Source organism: Manacus vitellinus, unplaced genomic scaffold, assembly GCF_001715985.3.
Source record: "Manacus vitellinus isolate BGI_N305 unplaced genomic scaffold, ASM171598v3 scaffold_30_pilon, whole genome shotgun sequence".
Taxonomy (NCBI): Eukaryota; Metazoa; Chordata; class Aves; order Passeriformes; family Pipridae; genus Manacus; species Manacus vitellinus.
Window position 1 is genome coordinate 5,952,698 of NW_021940291.1, and position 25,500 is coordinate 5,978,197.

The 25,500-nt window shown below is 44.1% G+C and overlaps 1 protein-coding gene across 1 annotated transcript in view; it reads right to left on the reverse strand.

Moving 5' to 3' along the window:
- Positions 1-16,073: 16,073 nt before the first annotated feature.
- Positions 16,074-25,500, reverse strand: part of SCUBE2 (signal peptide, CUB domain and EGF like domain containing 2) — a 38,685-nt gene continuing 29,258 nt past the window's right edge. Inside the window, exons 17-22 of the mRNA XM_018075956.2 lie at positions 23,624-23,791; positions 20,915-21,076; positions 19,519-19,716; positions 18,787-18,939; positions 17,726-17,805; positions 16,074-16,990 (exon numbers count right to left, since the gene is read on the reverse strand). Coding sequence (XP_017931445.1) covers positions 16,838-16,990; positions 17,726-17,805; positions 18,787-18,939; positions 19,519-19,716; positions 20,915-21,076; positions 23,624-23,791 — 914 coding nt within the window. The 3' untranslated portion in view covers positions 16,074-16,837. The remainder of the gene's footprint in view (positions 16,991-17,725; positions 17,806-18,786; positions 18,940-19,518; positions 19,717-20,914; positions 21,077-23,623; positions 23,792-25,500) is intronic.

The following is a 25,500-nucleotide window of genomic DNA, read 5'->3' on the forward strand; positions in this document are numbered from 1 at the left end:
AACCACTCCTGTCACTGACAGGAAAGGGAGACCAGGGAAAAATATTTTGGAAGGAGACCCAAAGTAACACGGAACACAGAGAGGGAAAACAGGGGTTCCCTTGAAAGCAGCCAGGGAAAGACATTCCCTTTGCAGCAACTGAGGTATGTGGAAAACTAAATGAATGAAAGCAATGAGAACAGTAAGAAGGCAGAGTTGCTTTAAACCGCAGCACCAGTTTCTCCTTCCTCCCTTCCCTGCGAGCTGCTGCCAAGCTCTGAGCAGGGAGGGGGCCAGGAAGGATCCAGCCCCAGCAGCCAGGAGCTGCAACTGGCCCTGCTCACCTTCACCCAGCCCCAACAGCACAGACCAACCTCCTATTGCTTTAGCTCAGCGCATTTCAAGTGTAAATCTTATGAGATATGAACACACATGAACACAGTGGTCCCTTTGCAGGAGGATCTCTGACAGCAGCGCCCACACCACTGGCACCCCAAAGTTCCCACTCCTGGCATGGGGAGTGGGGCTGTCACTGAGCAGGGCTGATGCCAGCTGCTGTGGTGATGCCAAAACAGCAACACTCTGTGGGTAAACTTATACATCTGAGCTCTGCAGCCATGGACAGGCTGTGTATGTCTGGCCCTTCCTCACATGACCTGGAAGAGAGGGGGAAAAAATCAGATGAGGATGCAGAATGCCATAAAACCTGAGCCCTTTATTTCACAGCCTCACATAAAGACCATTACGCATGAGCCAGGCCAAGCTCAGTGAAGATGTCAGCATGCAGAAGGATAACAGGGCTGACATCTGAAGAGATAATTTTTATTCCCCATGCTGACTCAGCCTCATTACCTGACAGGACCATTGTTCCGCTATGGGCACACATAGCCAGGAGGATAAAAGCACCTTATTTTTCACCTTGGGAGCTATCTGGCACTCTTCCAGTTGATTAAATAAAGATATATGACTACATCCACATTCTCCTGAAGGCAAGGAGGCACAGAAGGAAGCAGAAGGGCTGCTACTGAAACCAGGAGGCAATTTTTAATATAAAAGCTCCATGGAGTAGCAGCACTTTACCTGAGGTACTAGCAAATGCCCAGTCAGCTCTGGCTTATGGCAAAAAGAGTAAAGCTTCAAGCACAAGTGGAGCATGAAAAGCTCCCTCACACAGCAGCTCCGAGGCTGCAGCCTGCATTTCCATTCAGCACACAAGCATTTTGTCTGAGCCCTGCAATTTCACTTCTACTCTATGGGATAAATGTACCCTATGACAACAGATCAGAAGAAAATCTGCTCAGTGCTCAAGAGTGACAAATGAGATAAAGGCCTAATTCCCCTCTTGATTTTTAATCCTGTGCAAGAGGAAAGTAGAAGCAGCAGTAAGTTATCTGCCCAAATTATGCAGGATTCACACTGAAACAGGGGTTCAGTTTAGAGACCTCAAACCCAGTGGTTTACTTCCAAATTGGTCATTTGTTTGCAACAGATTAGCCAGTACCATTTCTCTCCCTCCCCATATGACGTGTCTAAATAGGGGCACATTTCAGAAAAATTGCCATCCACTCACTGGAAACAGGCCTGTGCATGATGACTGTCCCTCACTCAAGAAAAGCTTCAAGGAACAAAACCACTTTTCTTGCTCTTTCCTGCCTTCAGAGCAGCATGGAGCATCCCTCTGCAACTCCAAACGAGGCCAGCGTCAAAAGAAGCTTCACAGTGATGCGATGGAGCCTGGGATTTGGCCCTGCCCTCCAGGACAGGCTGGCTCTGCTGGAAAGCTGAGATGCTGGTTGCTGCCAGCACGGATGGGTGGCACACATTGCCAGACACTGGAGGCAGGTGGCCCTGCAGGTACCAGCAGAGCTGCAGGTTTGAAGTGAACTCTGTCCTGTGCCCAGGGCATCTGTCGGCCCAGGAAAGCTGAGGACAGAGGTGCTTTTGTCCTCAGTTTTGAAACCCATTGCAAAGAGCAAACAAGGTGAAATGGTGCTTTCCCCGGACTTTCCGACACATCCTTTGCCATCACAGCTGAGGACAGGGAAGGCAGCACCAAAGGGCAGCACAAGCACCCTTGGAGAGAGTGTAGAGGATGCACAACTTTGATGAGCTTATCGGCTGCCCTACCTGGCAGACACAGTGACACCGGTCCTGCCTGCAAACGCAATTTGCTTCACATGTGATGGAGGCTGAGCTAAACCCCAGCTATGTTATACCCCCATTTACAGCCTGTTTATGCTGGCTCAGAACCCAGTCACACTTGCAGCTTAATCAGCACGAGGAAAGAAGAGCTGTGGAGTTTTGTTCACACCCCCATTTCATCTCTCCTCTCGGTGAAGAGGAAAGCAGCGGCAGGCAACACAGGAAGGGGGTCAGTCCCTTTTTTTTCTTTTCCTTGATTTCTCATCTTTCCCTAAAAAGAAGGGATTTGTTAGTGGTTGCCATGCCCTGAAGAAATGCAGAGATGCCCCAGAAAACTCAGAAGAAAGGACAGAGAGGTATAATTTAACAGAAACAGAAGCAGCGGCAGCAGGCAGTAGGTCCAAAAGGAATAATTTACCCCAGCAGAAAGAGAAAACTTTAGAGAAGCAGATTGCAGAGAAAATACTGAAGAGCTCCAGAAAATGAGACCACAATATTTGATGTAGAAAAAGAAGTTATTCTGTCCATCAGTGAATCAGTAAGGGTCAGATCTATTATATTCAGGCATATAACTGAAATAATTTGGAGACTACAAACCAGTCCTTTTCTAAAAAGGTTGGCTGCAAAAAAATCCAGAAGGATTCTTAATCATCATTTGTAGCAAGACAAAGACTACAGATAGAGCTGGACAAATCCTCTAACATAAAAAGGTAGAATCAGTTTGAGATTCCTGAGAGATGTGGCCCATTTCATACAGTAACTCCACGCTCACTTTCTGTATTGCCAGTGCTGACCAAGGGAAAGGATCTCCTGGGCTGGGATATGGGCCCCATCACAAGCACAAGCACCTCATGGACACAACTTTTCCCAGGGCAGCTCTCCCTACTTATCCATGGTGCAGCTCCAACCTCCTTTCCCCTGTTTCCCATGTTCTGTGTGGTGCCTGAGCTGGTGGCAGCAGGCATAGAGCAGGGGCACAGATGACACTGCTTTCAGGAACCAGATACTGTACAGCTTCTCCCAGGAGAATAAACTGCATTTATCTGTCTAGTTCTCTTCATATACAGAAGCAGGAGCTGGATGATAGTTTCAGGAACACAAAAGCTGCACATGTCAAACCAGGAGATTAAAATAGCTAGTCTTGCAAGAGCTCCCTTACCTTTATTTTTCCTGTTTTAAAGAGGCTGAAATGTGCTTCTAAAAAACATTGAAATCATAGGAAGAGTTGGTCAGGAAAACAAATGATGCATTTTCTAGTGCCTTCTACCATGTACCTCAGTGACAACTAACTTCTGTCTAGGAGCTGTTTGTGCCGGATGGAGGTCCTGCCTCTGGAGTTTTCAACCAGCACACTGGTGACTGTGCTGCACTGGGAAAACTGGCTGAGCCCCTTTCAGGACCCACATGAGCCAGGGAAGAAGCTTTGGGTTCCATGTGCCAACAGAGAGGCAGATGAGGGATTTGGGACAGGGTGCCAAGGGGAAAGGGAGAAGCTGGCAGGTGACTTGCCAAACACTGGGGAAGGGATAAGAGAACAATAGGCACAGGGGTTAGCATGGCAGACAGAAAGCCTGGCCCCCCAGCTTCCACATCTTAGACCATCAGGAACAACCACAGCCCTTAATGGAGGTGCTGGTGGCTGCTCTGCATTGGACACTGCACTGCTCCTGCTCAAGGGTGAGGGAAAAGAGTGAGGTTTCCTCCAAGACAAGCACCAGACACAACTCAGAACACGGTGCTGCTCAGAAATCAGCTGCATGCACGAGCACAGAGATGGCCACAGAGTTTCTCATGGAGTTGAAGACACCAGGGAACTTTCTTCTCAAGCAAAAAGACAAATTCGTATCTGTCTCTGTCTCTGCAGATGTCCCAGGTATGGCTTTCTTCAGGAACTTCACCTGGGCAGGTGGGCAGGGAATGGTGTACATAGAGGGCAGGTTATTTCTCCCACTATGTACCCACACCAACCTCTTTTTATTATGTGCAATGGTAAAATTATTTCAGTATAAAATTTTCAAAATGATTAATTTTAAAAAACATTAATATATGCTAGTTCTCACCCTAACATATATATGTTAGAGTTGAACTGCAAATATTTGTTTTGAAGTAATCTACACATATATTCAAAGTGCCAGCCAGAACTACATCACTCAGACTTCCCAAACCTCAAGGGATTTCACTTCTGTCCTGCAAAAGGCAGCCTGTGTGCTGAAGGCTTCCTCTGCTGCTGGGCATTCCACGCCATAAATTTTACATTCAGGTCATTAAAAATATAGGAGGGGTCTTGTTAAGGCTAAACCATCGAGAGTCATTTCACACTATACAAGCCCGGTTTCCTCGCTTCTTTCCAACTTTCCAGAAGCCTGACATCTAGAGACCAAGGAGCAGTTGGGCTGGACACACAGGAATGCTGCTGCTGCTGCTGCTCAGAATTTCTGAGCTCTGAAAGGCAGGAGGAAGAGGGCGCTGCTCTTCTTCCCATCAGGTTCTATGTCAGCCCAGCAGGAACTGCCAAGAAATAACAGGGAGTCTGTTGCTCCCCGAAAGGCACGGGGCTGGTGGGATGAGGTGGGGCTGGGTCTAAGGGGTAGGAGAGGGCAGGGAGACCCAGGAGACAAAGGCTTATCGCTGGGTTCTGCAATGAAAAAGATCACATGTATGATCAAGCAACGTGGTTGGGATGCCCTGGCTCCTCCTAGAGCCAGTGAATGCTGCTGTGTGATAGCTGCACTCAGTGTCCCTCCCCAGACCCAGCTCCGAGTGCCTGGACTAAGCAGAGCTTAACAACAAACTGTAAAATCAGAGATGGTACCCAAGGAGCCCGCTGGGGTGAACAGCAACCACCCCACAGGTGGAATTTTGCTGTTTGCCTCTTGAAACAGTTCGCACCAAAGGATTACGGGCTCCCCACATCCAGGGAGCTGCAGGAGGCTTTCACTGTCATTAACCATGGGACTGATGACACCTAAAAAGCAGAGTATCCGAGACATTGATAAACAGCCATTGCAAGACTAAGAAGAGCTCCCAGTTTTCTTCAACAGAGATATGCCATTGTTTTTACCCATATATTCCTTACCCCTTTAGCAATTTTCTCCCTTTCTTCAGGCCAAGGGACAAAGGCTCTGCACAGCACCCACTACAAAGCCCAGCCATGCTAGCAGCCAGCAATCTTTCAGTGATTTATGGACACAAAGGAATCTATTCTTGGTCTAAATACTCCAATACAACAATCCATTTCTATCCACCAACACATTTAAGTACTTGTTTAAATGCTTTGCTGAATGGGAATTACATGCAGACCACTCTCCAGGCAAAACACCTCCTTCCCAGCATGGTGAAAAGTCACTCCTTAGTACACAAAATATCAGTATGCACACAAAATCACGTGTGATATTAGAGCAACAGCATGGAAGCAAAGACTTTTCAGTGTTTAAGGTATGTGTTACCCTGGGATATTTGAGACATCTGTATTTGCCTTTAGATCTGTGTGGCTAATTAAACATAAGGCAGCTGGCCAAATTTTTCCTTGTGTCAACACCTTGAACATCAGTGGGGATACAGCAGGGATACATGATACCCAGGATGACATACCTGCCTAGATACAGTTATGGAAGTAATCTACTGACCCAATCCTAACTTGGCAGAAAGAAGGTTTAAATATTTACCCATCAATTCATAGAATCATAGAATCAACTAGGTTGGAAAAGACCTCCGAGATCATCAAGTCCAACCCTTGACCCAACACCACTGTGGTTACTAGACCGTGGCACTAAGTGCACCAGGGACCGAGAATTCACCACCTCCCTGGGCAGCCCATTCCGATGTCTGATTACCCTCTCTGAAAAAATTTTTTTCCTAATATCCAACCTAAACCTCCCCTAGCAGAGCTTAAAACCATGCCCTCTTGTCTTACTGCTGGTTGCCTGGGAGAAGAGACCAATCCCCACCTGGCTACAACCTCTTTTCAGGTAGTTTCAGAGAGTGATGAGGTCTCCCCTGAGCCTCCCCTTCTCCAGGCTGAACAACCCCAGCTCCCTCAGCCTCTCCTCACAGGACTTGTGCTCCAGTCCCTTCACCAGCCTTGTTGCTCTTCTCTGGACCTGCTCCAGCACCTCAATGTCCTTCCTGAACTGAGGGGCCCAGAACTGGACACAGTACTCCAGGTGTGGTCTCACCAGCACTGAGTACAGGGGAAGAATCACTTCCCTGGACCTGTTGGCCACACTGTTCCTGATCCAGGCCAGGATGCCATTGGCCTTCTTGGCCACCTGGGCACACTGCTGGTTCATGTTCAGCTTCCTGTCAATCCAAACTCTCAGGTCCCTCTCTGTCTGGCTGCTCTCCAGCCACTCTGTCCTCAGCCTGTAGCACTGCAGGGGGTTATTGTGGTCAAAGTGCAGGACCCAGTACTTGGCCTTGTTGAACCTCATCCCGTTGGAATCAGACCATCTCTCCAGCTTGTCCAGTCCCTCTGCAGAGCCCTCCTACCCTCCAGCAGATCGACACTCCCCCCCAACTTGGTGTCATCTGCAAATTTGCTAATGGTGGACTCAATCCCCTGCTCTAAATCATCAATAAAGATGTTAAACAGAACTGGGCCCAACACTGATCCCTGGAGGACACCATTAGTGACTCGCACCAACTGGATGCAGCCCCGTTCACCAGCACTCTCTGGCCCCGGCCCTCCAGCCAGTTCCTAACCCAGCACAGAGTGTCCCTGTCCAAGCCATGGGCTGCCAGCTTTAAATTGCCACACACATGGAAAAATGGCTTTTCATTTTCTCCCTTTTACTTTCAAACCACTAAATTATTCCCAGAAACAACTGGCACCCTGGGCAAGTGCCCACAATGGACCGTGAGAAGACCATATCACATTCGTTTCCCACTGGGATCCTGATAGTCAAGGTGCTTATGTCCAGGGTTTTCCTCCCCATAACCTCGTGTCTGCATTAGTGTGCAATGCATGCTGGCTCCAGGATAAAAGATGGAAGCTATGGAAGCGTGTGAGGCCACAGATTCAGCACTCTGCCCTCACCATTCAATGACAGGACTGAAGTAATCACTGAAACTTGAACTGAGAATGAGAGCAAACCAAGGCAGCCCAAGAGGGAGCAAGATCAGAAAAGTGTGGCAGCTTATACAGCAGAAGGGGTCTTCTAAATCTCCTGGTTTTGGATGACAAGTTTAGAGCTGGCAGAGGTATCTGAAAGGTCCCTGCCACAGGGGGGAACTCTTAGTCCTGAAAGGAGTTACGCAAACTTTTTAAAAGCTCACTGGTTTTATTGGCTTTCTAGCTAGAGAACTTCCCTCTGGCCAAGTACAAATCTGCTGCAAAGGCATTTCTCATTCCAGATGCTTTGGAGTGGTATGATTCCTAAATAGCAGTACTTGAGGAGAGGGAGGGGAAACTCCTCAGGCAAGCTCTTGTGGAATTTACCTCACAGAGAACACAAATCTCAGAACATAATTTAAAACCTTGCCAAAAAAAAAAAAAAAAAATCACTCTCTCTCTGGAACAGGAGAAGTACAGGTCAGCTCTGAAACAGTACTGCCTTGTGAAGGGTTCCTTGTATGGCTTGCCCAGTTTACCAGGTGATGGTGACAAAAATAACAAACTCCAGCGATGAAGTAAGCAAGTGAGGTTGAACAGAATTGGAATTTCCCAGCTCTTCTGCAAAAGCCCTGAGAACAGGTGCTTGCTTCAACTCGTGCCAATGTGGGATTCACCAAGGAACAACATTCTTACTATGCTTTTTAAAAGACTGACTGTGAACCTCTTCTGCCGCTACCAGTTAAAGGCCTATTCATAGAGGGATTTCATTTGACAAATATTTCCACCTTCTTATGGAGCTCAGATCTAGGACAGCTTTGCACTTCTCCTTCAGAAGAGAAGAGAAGGGGGTGGCTTGTTTTGTATAGGTTCTTTATCAAGTCTGGATTCACTCTAGTTTTACAACAGACGAATAGTCAACTAACTCAGGATTTGAATGGTATAAGTTAAAAAAAAAAGTATATAAATTTTGGAACTTAAAACATTCAAATCCTGAGTTCATCAAATGTATCAAAATATCTTTATTTTGGAACTTTAAGATAAATCAAAATCTGAGCCTAAGATATTTACAATATCCTTTTAAGATAAAAATATGATTTACATCAGCATTAGAGAGGAGGTCACCACAGTGTTAGTCAAACACAGGATCTCTCACCTCTGTGGAGCCCTTATGTTTATTTTATGAAGCCGAGACTCCAGCACTCTCAAGTGCTGCAAGTATAAGTGAGCTACCATTGTACCCTCCTCCCAGGGCAAATGCAGAACTGCAGCAACTCCTAACTGGTAAGAGTTAGTCAGACATGTTACTGGATACTCAGTGCTAATATTTGTGCACACACAGAACCATCAACAGTACTTCAATGTAGCTCTCCTAACACAGGGGTTGTGTTTGCCATGTTGTGATTTGGTTAAATATCTCCACCTTCAAGTCTAGTCAGCTGAAAGATACTTTAGCTCACACTATGCCCAAAAAGGAAGGCAGCTGCCCCAGGAGAGCAGGAGCAGGAGCACTGAGGGTATGAATGTTGAGACGGTGCTTTGAGGTGTTTCTGCCCTACCTTGGGTATAATTTACCACAAGATCATCTGTCCAACCACTGATAGGAGTCAAGCTGTGATCAAGCTGAGCAACCAAATGACGAGGAAATCAGTAGCTGACTACACACACCATTTCATTTTCAAAGACAAATGTTCAAAGTTCATTATTGACATCTGTAAAAACTGAGTCAAGAGAGTGATGGGGTCAGGCAGAGTGCCAGAATCACTCACTGTTCTCAGAAGTAAATAACAGTAACTGAAGTTACACATTCACAGCCCATTTCCTTCAGCTTCCTTTGAGGTTTACTCTGCCTGGAAATCAACAACTGTCAACCCGCACATTTCCTCACTAGTAATTTGGAAAAGAAGGGGGAATGGCCTTGATCAACAGCCAGAATTCAGTTCAGAAGAGGGTCTCATCCCACTGCAACCTGAGGAGGAAACCTGGCTCAGGAGCATGCATCTTTCTAGGTCCCATATTTGTATGTTGTTATAAAAATAGAATAACTCAAAATACAAGGTTATTTACAAAGTCAGTCTCTGCTCTTCAAAAAGATTGATCAGAGGCAGTGGTTGGGAACAAGAGCTGCTGAGATAACAAAGCCCCAGTTTCAATCCACTGTCTGTTTTAGGTCTCCTGCTGCAGAAAAACCATCCAAACCCAACCACTGTTTGTCAGCAGGGACTGTAGCAGTTTTTATCTTTTTTCGGGCCACATGCTGCCCTCTCGTGGGAAGCCCTGCTGATGGTACCCTGCTGCCTGGGCACATTCCTGAGCCCTGGGGCAACACCACAGGGAGCTGTGTGTGCCAACAGCTCCAGGAACAGCAGCTTCAGGTAGGCCACCACAGCCTACGCCTCTTTATCACAGCTCCCCAAACCCTCTAAAATCTCCTTATTTGAGCCCCTTCCCAATATTCCAGGCAAGAACAGACCCCGAGAGATGTCTTAGGGAGGGATGAGGCTCTAGTATCCCACATGAATGTGTGCCAGAGCATGTGTCCCGAACAACCCTAAGCCAGACCGTCATCTTCATCAGATTTTACTTCTCCATTCCTGCATGTGGAAACACACCTTGCTGGGATAGAGCACTGAAGGCCTTTGTTATCCACTCCAAGAGCAAATGGTCAAGTTGAACATGTGTCCTGCACAGACCTGAGACAGGTATGTGTGATGTGCTTATTTCAGCACTGCTACATCCCTCTCACACCACAGGCACTGGCTGCAGGGCTTTCTGGACCAGCTGAGGAAGACAGCAATGCCTGCAGTGTTGAGCATTCAGTTCCTAGAGCTAAGTTTCCTTATCCCAGTGAATGCAGTTGCTGTTCTCAGCATGGATGAGCCTTTTCAGGGTTTTATTTTTGTAAGTTTGCTGAGAGAATTAGCACCTACGGGAGCTGGGGCACAATAGTTGTGCTATGTAAGCCAGACAGGCTCCCTGAGCACTTTTCTGCCAGTCCTGTTTTTAATAACTGGCACCTCCCAGCTTTTCCATGCAGCCCCTCACACTAGCAGTACATCAGTAACAGCAAATTGGGGGCCACCTGAAATTCATGAGCAGTGCTTGCTGGACACAGAGATGCTGAATTCACAGTTTTCTGAAACACTTTCTTAATTTCGACTTTAAACCTCACGAAAATCATGGCCCACTCTCTTACCCTAAGCTTCTTTCCATGGCTGGGTTTTACTCCAGGCAGCACCTCCAGAAGCCAGGTGAGCTGGGATTTTGCAACAGGTCTTCCACCTGGTGACAGCTACAGAGCCTGGTGTACTTGTTCTGTACACAGCGACAAGCAACCCCCAATCCCTGGCTCTACATCCAGAGCAAACTATGGCTCCCTGTGCACCACACTGACAGCAAACAGGGCATGACTAAAGGACTTTCGGTACTTCCAAAGGGAAATCTGAGGTGTGTTTGAAGCTTCATTTGCTCTTCTACTTAAGCCCCACCAGGTATTCTCATGTAGAACGCACTACACCCACCCTACCTGGCATCCCACACCTCCTGAGTTCACATCCTGGGCCAGCTCGCTGCTTTTTCTTAAACTTTCCCTCATATATTTCTGCTCAAGAACTGTATTCTTTTGATTCTCCTTTCATGAAAGCTGTTGCACACATGACTATCTTATTGTCAAATACATATATAACACAAACACACAGAGAGAGGCACATAGATGTGTGTATCTACACTTCTCCATCTCCTGAACTTATTTCCAGATAAAGCTCCTTCATCCAACTCACATCAAGGCTCCTGCCCATGCTCAGTATTTTTTGTTCCATTTCTTCTAACACAGCAAGAAGGAAAGAATGCACGAAAACACGTTTAGGATACCACTGCTATATTTGACTCAGGCCCAGAAGACAAAGCTTGCTCTCTACATCTAGTCAGGCCAAAACTTGCCCTGAAAAACATAGGTGTTTCATGGATGTTTGTAGTGTTCTTGGCATTACATGCAACACTTGAACTAAGAACTACTAAACAACAAATTGCATCTCAAGTGACCACTTCAGAATATTTCAGCTTCCAGTGCAACTTTCTCCTTAAAACTATGAACTCTTTATTTCCTGATCCCCAGAATCATCACAAATGAGGGATTTCATGGCATATGATTTGTAAGTCTACATTTCCTATTAAATAAACTTGCTCAAGAAAAAAAAAAAAAGAAGGCTTCTGTTGCATCAGATCAAGCTTAGCAGCTAAAGTGAGGGAGTTTCCTTAATGAATTCTGTATTTATAGACATGTTCAGTAAGGAAAAAGATTTCAAGGTCATCTTTTCTGACCTATTTTTTTTTTTCATTCTGTACTAAACAGGCTTTATTTTGTAGAATTCGAGAAACTATTATTCTTCAAAATATGCTTAATCAGAGTAAAAACTTCACTAACATACACATTTTTAAACAGAGAAGGATTCTTTTTTTTTCCTTTTTAACGCTTAAAGTGATTTAATAAGGTTATTTAAAAGAGCAATGTGCAGAAAGTCATACATATTTTGCACTGACTTGGAGGAAAAACTAGATGAACTTACCGACTGAGCAGAATCCATCTCTTGAATTCTCTTGCTCCTCCTGTTTCCCCCACAGGTGTTAATATTTGTGTCACTGCTCACGGGTGTTCCACAGTGCCAGCAGAATATATGTTGTGGAAAGCAGGGTTCCAGAACAGACAGTGAAAATCTGCCTATGAGCAAGAGTTGTTCAAACTGAACGGGCAGTTGCAGGATGTGAGGTAGGACAGGCTGGTTCCAGGGATCCCCAGAAACAAAACTACTTGTACCAGCCCTGAGTTTGGCTCAAGTTCTTTAAGAAGTACTCGTCTCCTCCAGCAGGAGCCTTGCACAAGTACAGTTTGAATGGAGCAGCAGTCAAAGGAAGAGTGGAAATATACAATTTAGTTGTGACAGGTTTTGCACTCCACATCTATTGCGTTTACAGGATGTCATCTATATGCATGATAGAAGAAGCATTTGCATTTAAGCTTATTTAATTCAGAAATATTTGTGGACCACTATCCTTGCATTCTGTTACAAAGGATTATCATAATACCATTCCTTCCTGCTTACCAACAGCAGACCTCCTCTGATTCCTTGGATTTAAATAAGCTTCAAGTCTTGCTCTCTGTATTTTGCTATTAATTATTTCTGTTATGTAAACACCCAAAGGTCTCAGTCAGAATTTCAGCTCCCACTGCTCTGGGAGTTCACAAGATAGTTCATATTGACATTCCCTGTCCCAGAGGGTATCTGGGCAGTCATGTGTCCATCATTGCAATCCACCACTGGCAACATTCATAATATCAAGAAGAATATTTAAATAACAGTTTTCCGCTGTGATTAGCCTGTAGTCATCATACTTTTCCATGACCTCTGTATCCCTGTATATCATTTACTCTTCTGTCTTTGCCACATAAACCAATGTCACCTTTTTACAGCAAACAGCTGAATTACACAGTTGTGCCTTCCAAAACCACACCAAATGAGCCCAGGTGGCTACATTCAGTGGAATACAGATCAGTTCTTGTCATTGTGATCAAAGGAAGTAAAGGGTCAAATAAGCAATTGAATAAATTAAGGAGAAGATATTTAGATTACTTTTATAATTTTGGCAGACTGACTACAACTAATAATCTCAACATATCAAAAAATCCCAAAACCCAGAAAAAGTATTAAAAATTATTGTTATAGATTGACTCATTTACAGTTTCATATGACTTAATTCTATTTTTTAATTTGAAGAACTTAAGCTACTGAATTTAATGGCACTGTGTTGTAATCTTAAAAATATTCTGGGAACTTGTGTCTTAACACAGGTTTTCTCTTTGTTTTCTTTGGTTTGGTTTGTTTTTTTTAATCTTTTTAAGTTTAAACAAGGTAGTTTGGTGGGGGTTTTTTGTGTGTTCAATTTCAGCTTTATAGGAAAAAAATCAGATGGATCTACAGAATAATAAAATACTTTGGAGTCACCTTAAGTTGTTTATTCTGTCTTCACGTAGCTTGTTACAAGAAACCAATTAACTCCAGCTCATCATATAGGAAACATTTTTAGAATAATTATTAGAATTAATACCAGGATAATTCTGGTATTATACTAGCTAGAATGATGTGCACCACTAAATATGTGAAGAATTGTATCTTTATGGGTATAGATGCAGGCTAGTATTATACTACATGAAACAGAATGCTATGGTAAGCAGATGTTCCCGGGATAAAGTCTATCTGATGTGCAAAAACTTGCTACACATCCATTAATTTTGTCACAATACTATTGTTTAGCACAGCAAAGATAACAAACTACTACCCAAGAACTTCACGCAACTAAAAGTTCACTGGTTTATTTCTCTTACCAAGAGTAACAGTCTGAAACATTTTACATTAATTTACAGTCATGAACAAGATCCTTATGCTTATCTCATGTAGGTGACATTAAGTCACCCAGTTAACGCTAATTATTATTTCAGAAAGTAAATCTTGTTTTATAAGGTTAAACATTTTTTGAATCATTTGTTGCCAAAACACAACAGTCTACAACCACACAGAAAGTAGAAATTAAAATTTCTACAGAGCCACTACCATCACTATGAAGATACAATGCCAAGTGTTTACAACATTCTGCAAGTTATCACTTCTCCCAGCATTTAAGAGAGCAAAAATTCCCTCTTCACTTTTTACTGTACACACAGGAACTACAGTAAAAGAGGAAATTTTGATTCACAATGTTAGATCAAGGGTAACAGAAGTGCTTCTGAGTCATTTACTTTTAACGTAGAAAATGAACAGGGCTGTGGAAAAATAAGGACTCTCCTCGAAAAAAGGGCAGGTTTTCCCCTCGGCCTCTGCCCGTACACCAGACACACACACTCCTCTCCTTCCACAGACAGTAGCAAAAACGGTCTGTGCTCATGGGGCATCAGAGAAGCAAAGCTGAGATCCACTGTACAGACCTGAGGTGAGATGTGGGTCCCAGGCAACCATGCAGAGCTGGAACTGTGGGACTGCAAGAGGAGGTGGAGTGCAATGAACCCAGAGCTCGAGTCAGTAACTCATGCACAGAGCAAGAAAGCCCTATTTCACCAATTAGAAACTTTTGAAGGTCTCACAGCTTTGGTTATTCTCAAACCCTTGTTGAAACCAATCACTGATTCGTGTGTCACTCAGCAACACACAACAGAACCGTTCAGATCTGTAGCCTTCCTGGGAGGGAACACAGCAAGAACTGTGCTGCTTCCTTTGGCAGCGAGCACAGACACCACAGCAAAGCCACTCCGCTGGGCTTGGCCCAAAGCTGGCACACCATGGTCACTCCCAGTGCCCCACTACCAGAGCAGAACTGCAGCATCTCAGAGTGCTCCACTGCCACACAGAGATGGCTGGTGGGTCACTGGGACTCACTGACACACTGCATCTGGCGTGGGAAGCCTCCAACAGCAGTGGGGTAAGGGCTGTGCAGCCAGAGGGAAACTCTTGAAATACTTTCCTGGGATCCCCCCATGACAGTACACTTCCTCACAGATGCAGCAAAGTCTTCTCACCACCCTTCTGCCTGTTTTGGCATTCCTCAGCCACTCCTCTCACCAATCACACTGCCTCATACCTTCTTCCAGAAAACCCCTGTCCTCCCTCCCCCCAGAGGCAGCAGGATGCTGTTCAGGACTGGTTCTCCCCCTACCCAAGCCCATTTCCTTCTTTTGCTGCAGGCCTGGCAGCCCTGTTTCTGGAATGGACATCCACCACCTTGCCACGACATCCACCAGCAGCAGCTGCAGCCAGTTAGGACACAGCTCTCCCTCTCTTGGTAGCAGGACAAATCATTTTCCTCCTCTGCCCAGACCACGGCAATTCCTCCACAGCAGCAGCAAGAGGAAGACAGTGTGCCATCCTGAGAGACTCTGCTCCCCAGCTGTGGCCAAAGCCATGGCCCCTTCCCATCACACCATGGCCAAGACATGTCCTTACCACACACAGGCTGCATTGCCTCACGCTGCAGAGCAGGGCTGCCATGGCACGGCAGATCAGCCAGGTTGCATTTGGGAATACCCATTTGCTCCCAAAAGTGCAGGGAAGAGATTCAGACCCCGGCTCTTGATGAGGGTTCCCTCTGTCACACTGTGGACGTGGTATTATTCACATACAACAGTCAAATACCACATACCAATGCAACAAAACCCAGGAGATCTGACTCCACACCCTAGGAAAGGGAGCATTTGTCCTGGCTACATTGTGAAATGCCGGTACCTTTCCTAAGGTGGCACAGAGAGGGAGTTTGGTGTCCACTGCACCCCTTGGCACGGCCAGTGACCAAAAGACAGAAGTCATAAGTCCATTTGCAAATGTGTGGGACTGCGGCCAGCTTCCTTCAAAGCAGAAGGCCCCCAAGGTACATTATTCTGAGGGAATGGATTGCACAGCCAGAGGACATGTAAGTGTGGACAGAAAAGCACTGAGACAACATTTTGATCAACACGGTTCTCCTTAGAGGCCCTCTCAGAATAGCCTTCTCTCACACAGGAAACAGAGCCTGAGGAAAAGGACACAGAGCTTGAGAATCTTGAACAGCATTTTGCCATAGACAACTCCTGCGGCCACAGTCTGGCTGAGTCATTGTACCTCTCCTTCTCTCTAGTCAGATAGGGAAAGCAGCCCTTCTCTGCTCAACACGGCCATTGCAAGGTGCTCAGATAAAATGAGGAAGATAAGGATTGAGGCTCATACCTTATCCAGGTTTAAACAGTGATGTACAAAAGCACAATCTATATAAAGCTTGCATTTAAAACCAGGCTTCTGTGTTCAACTGCAGGTGCTCAGAGAACAGAGGTTTTACACTACTTAGAAGATGCCTTGTGCTGTCCCAGACCTATGCACAGGGACAGCACTGGGATTTAGCAAAGAATCTGATCTGTTTTAACAGTTGCAGACGGCCCAAAATGGAAGTGTTCAGTGGGTCAGGGCCTGTTTTCCGATGCTGTGGTGCCCTTGGTTTATTCTGGTATCACTCCATTTAAACAAACAGGTCATTAGCATGGACACAGTGTGAGCCAGACCCCGAACATTCAAGCTAATATTCAACCCTTTGCTTATTCCTCCATATGCTTCATACAACACATAGTACAAATAAAAATTACACCTTGTGCAATTCTTGGACTCACTGGTTGGCTCTGAATTTCCTGCGTAGCAAAAGTTAAGAGAGACATCAATCCTGTTCTCACTTTCAGCGAGACCAAAGATGAACTCAGCTTTGTTGAGGTAACATGCATTAATGGCAGCCCAGGGTTCATCCCAAACCACACTACTTAGCTTGTCTGTCCTCATTAGCTTTTAGTCACTGATGAAGCAACAGGGCAGAGCTCTACAAACTTCTGCTTGGTGCCATTCAGTTACAGATATTATGGGCAGTCTGTAATCCAGAGGCCCATGAAGTATCCTTGGTACCCAACGGGTATTAGCTGGAAAGGAATCAAAATTTTGTTCACCAAAATATTTATATTAGCTGAGAAAGCCAAACTCTGCCAAGAACGGAGCTGGCGAGCTTCCCTGGAGTGTCTCTGCCAGTGTGGAAAACACAGAAAGCACCCCCACCTACCACAGCCCCTCTGTGCATGCCCAGGGCTGGTTTAGCTTTTAAGTACAGTGCCAACTATTTGTAAGGCCTCAAAAATCTGGAAACTTTTGAGCGCAGCAGCCGAATGAAGGATCTTGGGAACATCTCTCTTGACTCTTGGGCTGTGTACTTGAAGTAGTTCTGTGGATGTGCCAACACGTCAAACAATGCTTTTATCAGCTTCTTGTCCTAGAAAAAGGAAAGCAGTATTACAGTAATTCCAGAGAGGAGTTAAGGTCAGTATTACCAAAGTTTAATGACTGTTTAACTCATAAAAGATTATGGGCATTTTACTTTTCAAGTACTAGGGCTTGGAAACTAGTGGAGCAAGGCTGACATTCAGGCCCCAGTGACATCACTGGAGTTTCACATTAGCAGCACCAGGATTTCTTCCCTCCTCATACTTCCAAGAACAGCAAACAAACAAACAAACCACAGAAGAAGCACACACTTGATCTGATATCCAGCAAAATAAAGGTTTGCTTGGGATGAAATGCATTCAACTTGTCTATGCAAGTCCCCTAACTAAGGTCAGAGAAATCCACAAAGAGATATTTTTTGCGCAGGAAGGAAAAACCTTTGCTAATCTACAGGCTACAAGTAGCAGCACCAAGTGCTTCCCCAAGAAATCAAATGCCATGTCCCTCAGTCTGCTCCACCACTTCCTTTCAGCACAGTCTACTGAAAGGGCTATCGTTGCCACAGATTTCCCTAGTAGGTCTGATCCACCTTTAATCCTCCTGGGCAAAGGGTCTCATATCCATTGCTCTGCACAATCAGGATCTCCCGACTGACCCCATTTCCCTGGAGCATACAAATCTAATGCACCAAGGAACAGACCTGATCAGAGCAGGAAGCAAACTCACTCTCACCAAATAACATCATTTTCAATCAGAACCAATATGCTTAGTGGAAGGCATGTACCTTAAGTATTTCTTGATGATTTTCAGATGCATAAAGTCTACCATCCCGAACAATGTCTTCTATTAGTTCTTGGTAATCCTCTATGGGGAATGCACAAGAGAGTAATTTGCAGGTTCACTTCACATACATACTCAATACTTCCCTTGGTTCTTCGGCCCCCAGAAGAACCAGTAGTACTTGGCCCTCATATTAGCAGCCAGAAATTATTCCAAATGCTTTTCTGTAAAGAAACTACAAATACTGTTTACAATGAGAACAGTGTACCATGCTGAGCTGCCCAGCATCAATCTGTCATAAGCAAAAGAAATCATAAAGCACTTAAGAATGTAGTGCACACTGTAACCACCAACTGCACTGCAGGAACCCACCTGTAAAAAACCACAACCTGCTATTGACTTTTTTCCACAGGAAAAGGGATTAAAAAAAGGAGGTAGGGGGAAGCTTTCCCCTGGAAAATTAAGTATCCACTGTTGATGAAACTCTGCAGACTGCAGCAAAGATGACTCCTCCATCATTAATCCAGTGTGAACAGAACATACAATATCACTTCACTTATGCTGAAGTGCAAAGCCTCAGCTCCAGTTTCACTTCTGATGATTCTGGCAAAGACAAGGTGAAAATCTTTCCCCTCAAGCTTTTTTTCAATATAGGTATTTTGCTATCTGATCACAAATGGTAGCAGCAACACGATAAACCAGAGGCACTTGGGCTCTGCCTACTTCCTAACTGGGGGCACTATCGCCACCTGAAGCAACCCAGAACTGGGAAGGCACAAAAGTGCATAAAACTTAGATTCTAGTTCTGAGCTCTGCAATTTGCAGGCCAGAGCCCAAAACCCTAGATCTTTCTTTAGGTCTGTGGAAGGCTGGAAATACAGTGGCACTTAAGACTACAGTGCAATGCAGAATTTCTTTAACTATCTTTAAATGAAAACAGCTACTGGGAACAACTCACAGTGACACTGCTGAGAGCACTGGGCTACCCTGCTGCTTGGGGAGTGGAGTTCTGCACTGCTGCAGCTGCTCTGGTCCACACAGGCTCAGCTGCTCACACCCACTTACCATCATATGTTACATAAGGAACTTGGAATCCTTTGGCACTGTTCCCTTCATTCGACTTGAACTGGATCCACAATTTCTTAGACCTAGAAGTGAAAGCTATGGGGCGTTCGTAGGTTTGACAGGTCTCGTACGTGGTCACTGAGTTGGAAGAAGCTTTCAAAGGAAACACACAATAGGCAGTTATCTGACAGTGCTTCACACTAGCAAACAGTTAGAAAATAGGTTACACTACCATGACAAAAATGCTTGCTGGTGGTAAGAAGAGTCCTCAAAATGTGGCAGGCCATCAGTGGATGGCAGGCCATCAATGAGTGACTTCTTGGTCAAGGAATATTTTCCCTTTTCCTAAAAGAAACAGCCTACTGTTTGAAGGACATGACTACACTAGAAACTGAAGCTGTTTATTCACACATCAGGCACCTTCAGGGGATTAGCAAGCATCTCCTCTTTCCTAATCTAGTCTAGAACTAGGCTCAGCATAGTACATGGTTAGTTAGCTTGAACCATCTACCCATTCTTAACAACTTCTCAGAGTTCACTGACACATCATAGCCTTGCACCCTTCTTTCACCCAAACCTATGGAGCAGCATTACCAAACAGGACTTCTCAATTTGCCATTTAAAGAAATTTCAACCCTTAAGAAGAGGCCAGCCAGGCTACATTTAGTTTACGTAAACAGAAATTCATGTAAGAAAACAGTGTTGCCTGTGTTGTAGATATTTCAGACTTACAACTCTTTCTCATCACCAGGTAATCTCCACACTCATCTTCTATTGGTAGAAATATTTCTGGAACCACAATCAGAATACGGCGCTTTGGTGGTGGGTTAATGTTCCAAGTGCACTCGGTGTTGGCAGGATAGTCCCCAGGATAGTTTGGTGATTCAATATATCCAGTGTAATCTCCCAGCTCACCTCCACACTGCCTGTCTGAAAAAGCAACATGGTATGCAAGACAAGGAAAAGTGAGAGCATCCCACAGCTCCTCTGCAGTCACTGTCAGGAACAGTACACGGGTGACAGACGGGCACACTTTTCTGTTTGCAGCTGGAGCAGGTACAGTTCTCTTTGCCAGCTTCTCTTCACACTGCTGCCTGCTTCTGCCTGGCTATTTTAATCAATGTTGAGATATAAAAACACAGATTAGTCCCTGTTAATACAGCAGGTGCTATGGACGAAGCCATAGCCAAGCAGCAAGGCAAGGCAGTTGTAAGAGGGCACAGCAGTGGCAAAACAAGGATGCTCCACTTGCTTATACTAGGCAGAACTTTTATACAAGTACCAGCTGAGGTCAAACTGGAGCCTGAGGTGCTCTGCTCAGTCACTATATCTGCAGCAGCACAGAAGAGGGAGTACAGCAGGCCCTTTCTCTGCACAGATAGCATTGCTGGCAGTAACAGAGGGTAAACCCCACTGCAGATTGCTTTGCCAGTGCTTCCCAACTCTGTGCAGCAACAAGGGTTTGGGCACTACAGCCCTGTAAGAATGATGTGTGGCTGTGACATGGACAGGGAACAGATTCTATAAGTGAGAGACATGCAGTCTCCAGAAAAACATTTCTGTGTAGGTATGTGTGCATATGTCTGTGTGTATATAAGTGTCTCCAGAGGTGGTTCTGAGCAGTCACCTCTCTGCCCTCTATTTTCCCTCTTTAATTTACCCTCAGCTTCCCACACTACAGCTACCATAAATCTAGAACAGTGGTTCTATTTGTAGTTGCCTTTTTTAAAGGCTGTTATTAAGAAGAAATGGTTACTAGAGTTGTTAAGTTTTGTGAGCCCACTCCTTATTCCTTTTAATAGGAGGGGGAAAAAAATCAGGGTGCCAAGAACATATAACTCTGTTATATGAGGGGAGAAAAGATTTAATAGCGAGATCCTAAGCAATCCAGCACCAACAGGCAAGACACAAGCATCACTTACCATACAAGAATGATGGAATCAGTCTGCAGAAATGGTCTCTCATAGACCTCAGTAAGTCATGTGGGGTGAAATGCAGGCAGGCAGCAAAAGAGGAGCAACACCTCTGCCTTCTCTCCAAGCTCCCTAGAGCAACACTAAGTTCTGCCCTTAGGGCCACTCTGAACATTAATGGTAAGAGATCATCAAAACCATCTTCCTATACTTACTTTTGCACTGTGTTATATTTGTTGACCCATCAAAATCAGTAGTGGTGTTTCCAGGGCATGCAATGCAGTAATTTTGTCCAAACTCAGGCTGGTATGTCCCAACTGCGCAGCGAATACACCGATGAGTTGTGGTATTATAAAAGTGGCCAGGTGAACACTGAACTGGACAGTAATTAAATATGCATCACGGTTAAAAGAGTGGCAGTAGCATAAAATATGACTTTATAGATTTATATATGACCTAGTACAATTTCAGCAACTGAAATGCCACATTCATAAACAATGAGGGTAACAAAGCAGAGGTAATTGAACAAATTTCAGTTTATCAGCTCATTTTGTGCAAGTTCAGAATTCCCAAATGCAACACAATAGAGCAGTTCTGCGTGAAAGCAGCAATAAAAGACATGGGGGAGTGAATATAACCACCATGATTTTGTAAGAAGGACACCAAGTAGAACAGCATGTTACCAAATGGTCTAGCCACAGGCATTTGACTTGGAAGACAGACTATCAGTGGAAAATACTAACTAAACCTTTCTTCCCTGCCTGCTCATGCCAGGCAGCATGGGCACTGCTGCTGCATCTTGGACAGCCCTGAGAGCAGCTCAGCCCAAGCAGAGGTGAGAGATGCTGGTCCTCTACAAGGGGCACGTTGTATCAATATTAGTGACTAAATTGGTATATTGTCACCTTGTCTTATGATCACACCTTGTCCTTCAACAACAGACCATGACTCAGGGTACAGTCACCTCCACCAGCTCTGCTGCTGCTTCATTTCATCACATCACAAAGTCATCATGTTAGCAAGACACATGAGCTGTACCCCTCACAGGGCTTGCTGAGAGCACCTCCTGCATCACCAAAGTGAGGCCCCATTCCAACAACACCACTCTTCCATAAACACAACAGATTTTATGGAAGTTTTAGATGAGAGATAGACAGACATAGAGGGGAAATACTTTCTAGCAGACTTGCAAATTTTTTCCTAGTTCCCTGCATGCAGACAAGAAGATTTTCCTCTCTTACTGAAATCTGAGAATACAGGACTCTAAACACCTTTGTTTACATCTCTAATTTGTGGATTTTGATTTGATTTTGCCTAGCTATTCTGTACCTATGCCCATCATCAACTGTGTTGAAACTTAAAGCAGTCAGGAGCATCAGCCATATGTTATCTTTGCTCTTAATTCCATCACTACCTTGCTTCTTTTTTCTTGTGGGGTTCAAAAAAAAAATTTCCTATTCCTTTTACCTCATTTGGCAAGTTTATCTCTCTCAGCTCAACATCAAAATAATTTACTATCTACTATCAAATGTAGTTTTCTGTGCTGCACAGTCCCTTTTTTTCTTTTCTTTTTAAGCTCTGCTTACTCCTAAATAATTCTAGTCTTGTTGAGCTTTGCAAGCTAGCTCAGCCTGGAATCCTTCCCTATGTGCTGCCCCAATTCAAATGCTTCAGATACAAGTTCCAAATAGTTCTTGCATCTGTGATTCTATGTCTCATGTGGCCTCTTCCACATGCAAATCCCTGAGCTCTTCATTCCAGTTAATAGAAAAAACTCCTTTAATCTCCACTCCAATTTGAAAACTGAACCTCATTTATAGACTTGATTTTGTTTATGCTAAAATAAAACTGAAATCACTTCCTCTTATCTTGATCCAAAGTTTTTAATGTGTTCTTTTAGTACTTCAATTTTTCAAAATTAAGTATGAAACAACTCCATTAGTGGATTTAGTGATTCTTCACTGAAGAAATTTTAGATATCACACTATTACCAGTAACATTAATTCTTTAACAATATTGCAAAATTCTTATAATATGTTGCAATTCTCAACAGTAAACATATCTTAACTGACACTAGACAGAGCTCTTAATGCAAACCACTACCAAATGTTTGCATCAGGACCTTATTTCCATACCTTATTGTCACTCTGCAGCAGTGGATTTCCTAATAAGACTTTTTCCTCGAGTGATTTTTATTAGCAATTTTCTTTTAGGACATTGAGCAAACCATTATGCTGATTAACATTTCATTTCTCTCCACAGACACATATATTTATCACCACTTTCAGAGACAATTTTATAGCTGCCTTTCAGCTTTTTAAATTTTAGATACTAAAGATGCTAACAAAATTCCATCATTTTTAAAGATATGATCCCCATTTAATTTTCAGTCCTGCGATAAAACCTTGGGAGCTGATAGCATGTCAGCTCCGCTGTGATCAAATTTAGACAGTTGTCTGAGGTGCCACAGGGTTAAGCTGAATGCTCATTTTTTAGGTTTAGCCCAAGGAACACAAGTCAGTTTCCCATTATAAACACGAAGAAAATATTTTCTTACTTATCCACTACGACTGAAATTGCCTCCTTTACATTTTCGTGTTGCTGCTGCACTTAAAACCCAAAAAGTCTTGAGACTTTTTCTTCCTTTTGTTCCTTTATATGACTCTTCACAGATCAACAGCTTTACTGATCAACTTAGGTAGATGTCCTAATCCCTTCTAAGGTCTTGTGTAAAAATCAGTTACAGAAAGTATTTAGGCTTTACTGAGCTTCCCTGAAGCCAAGCCAGGCCAGCCAGCTCTGAGACTGATGGAAGGACTGGTCCTTGAAAGGAGAAAGATCCTTCTCTGAATGCCCTGCTTGGAGCAGTGCCAGTTACTTTTGCCTCAGAGTAACACAGTTCATCAAATAAATCTCGACCTTACCTTTGGCCTCACAGTCCTGAAACAAGGATGCACTGCTATGTCTTGTCGTCAGACCTCCTCCGCAGGGAAAGCAGGATACTCTCCCAGCTTCAGGCTGGTATGTCCCCAGGGGGCACGGCAGACACGGTTTGAAGCCATCAGGAGAATGTTCACCCGGGGAGCACTGATCTGGAAGAGGAAGGACACACTTGCTTCAATCTGCACATTGCAGATGAAGGCATGTTACTGAGCCTGCACAGGACCTGAAACCTCACGGTGAAACTGCTCTCCTCCTTCCTTGGGAAGTGGGAACCAGGGTTTCAGAACTGAACACAAGCAACAGCATTAACAGAACTCAATACATCCAATGTACAGCGTCAGACAGAAACAGACACTGGTAACCTTTGGTGCTAGTGAGCTCTTCTGTGAGCTGGAATGGATTTCATGCTTTGTTGCAAGGCCACACTGGACACTCGGCCCATCCAGTGCTTTCTGCTCATCTGCACAGTGCAATTGTATACTGACTATCTCCCCTTTCTAGCTAAAGAGCTCTTGGACTCCTCTCAAGTGAAATAATTTAGTACTGAACCTAAGAGGCCAAAAATGTACTTCCAGATCTCTATAAGTATTTCAATCTTAATGTTATTGAATATTCATACTTCATAACCGTTAGCATTACTATATTGTGGTGTGAACCTTGAGCACCACAAGTAATGGGGTAAATTCATTAAACTAAACATTATGCATGCCTCAAAGACTTTTAAAGTAGAAATATTCTTGCCATTCCTCTGATACTGGATCTTAGATAATTATCTGTGCACTGGATTGTTGTGTTCTGTGTGGTACATGGAGAACGCTAAATCTGACTGATTTTACTTAAAACACACACCTCAATATTATCTAACAAGCCTAGCAATATTTATAAGTATCTTTGAAAAGTTCTGGTTTTCAAACTTTTCACAAAAGAACTGGCTTTCAGTGCCAGTATTTAATAATTACCCTGCTCTGGAAAGGCACAAAACACTGTTGCAGTTGTTCAGCTGTGCTGAAAAATTCTGTCCTTTTAAGACCTGTTACGATAATAAACTGTTAGTTTTAGTTTATAGCTCCAATAAATCACTCAGTGAATAGCTGTTTTGTTAGGAAGTTAAATTGGCCTTGGCTTCATTTCAGGATATATGACTAACAACAAGCAGGGCATTAACTACCGGTCATGATCAATGATGAAGAGTTTTGTTTATGGCTGATACACTGCGTGGAAGAGTCAGTGTTCCTCTTTAGCTTAAAAATAAAATACAGCAGGTTAAGCAATGCTCTGCAGCTTATCAATGAAAGCTTTTGAGGAAGTCTTAGCTCTTGGTTCTAACTATTTCCACCACACATCACTTCTGCCCTCATAAGGACACACATTCATTTGCTCCCACACTTTTCAAGCCTTTCTCCATTTTATAAACATTCCTACAGAACACTCATCTCTGTACACTTTGTGCACTTCAACAAACATGAATGAATTAAGGCTTTCATTGCAGCACTCCAAATAAGGTAAGGAAAGAGCACTATTTACAATTCCACGACAAGGAAAGACAATCAAGGTTAGTAAAGGTGATTTTGAGAAGTGGCTACTGACTTCAGAAAGCCTGGAGCAATGGAAAGACCAGTGCAAATCTCCTTCCCTCAAAAAACTCCACAGCTCTATGAGAAATCCATGCTCTGAGTGGCATCACTAGAAACTATCTGCTCTCTGCTATCTCCCCTTAGCCTGTCCTTTTACATTCATTTTAATCACATGTCAAGTTTGGAGTGGTTTGGGGTTTTTCTTTTACACTTGGGAGAGGGAGTATCTCTGTTCTGTGTTTTGAACAGAATGTTACTTTACATTGACCATACAAATTCAACAT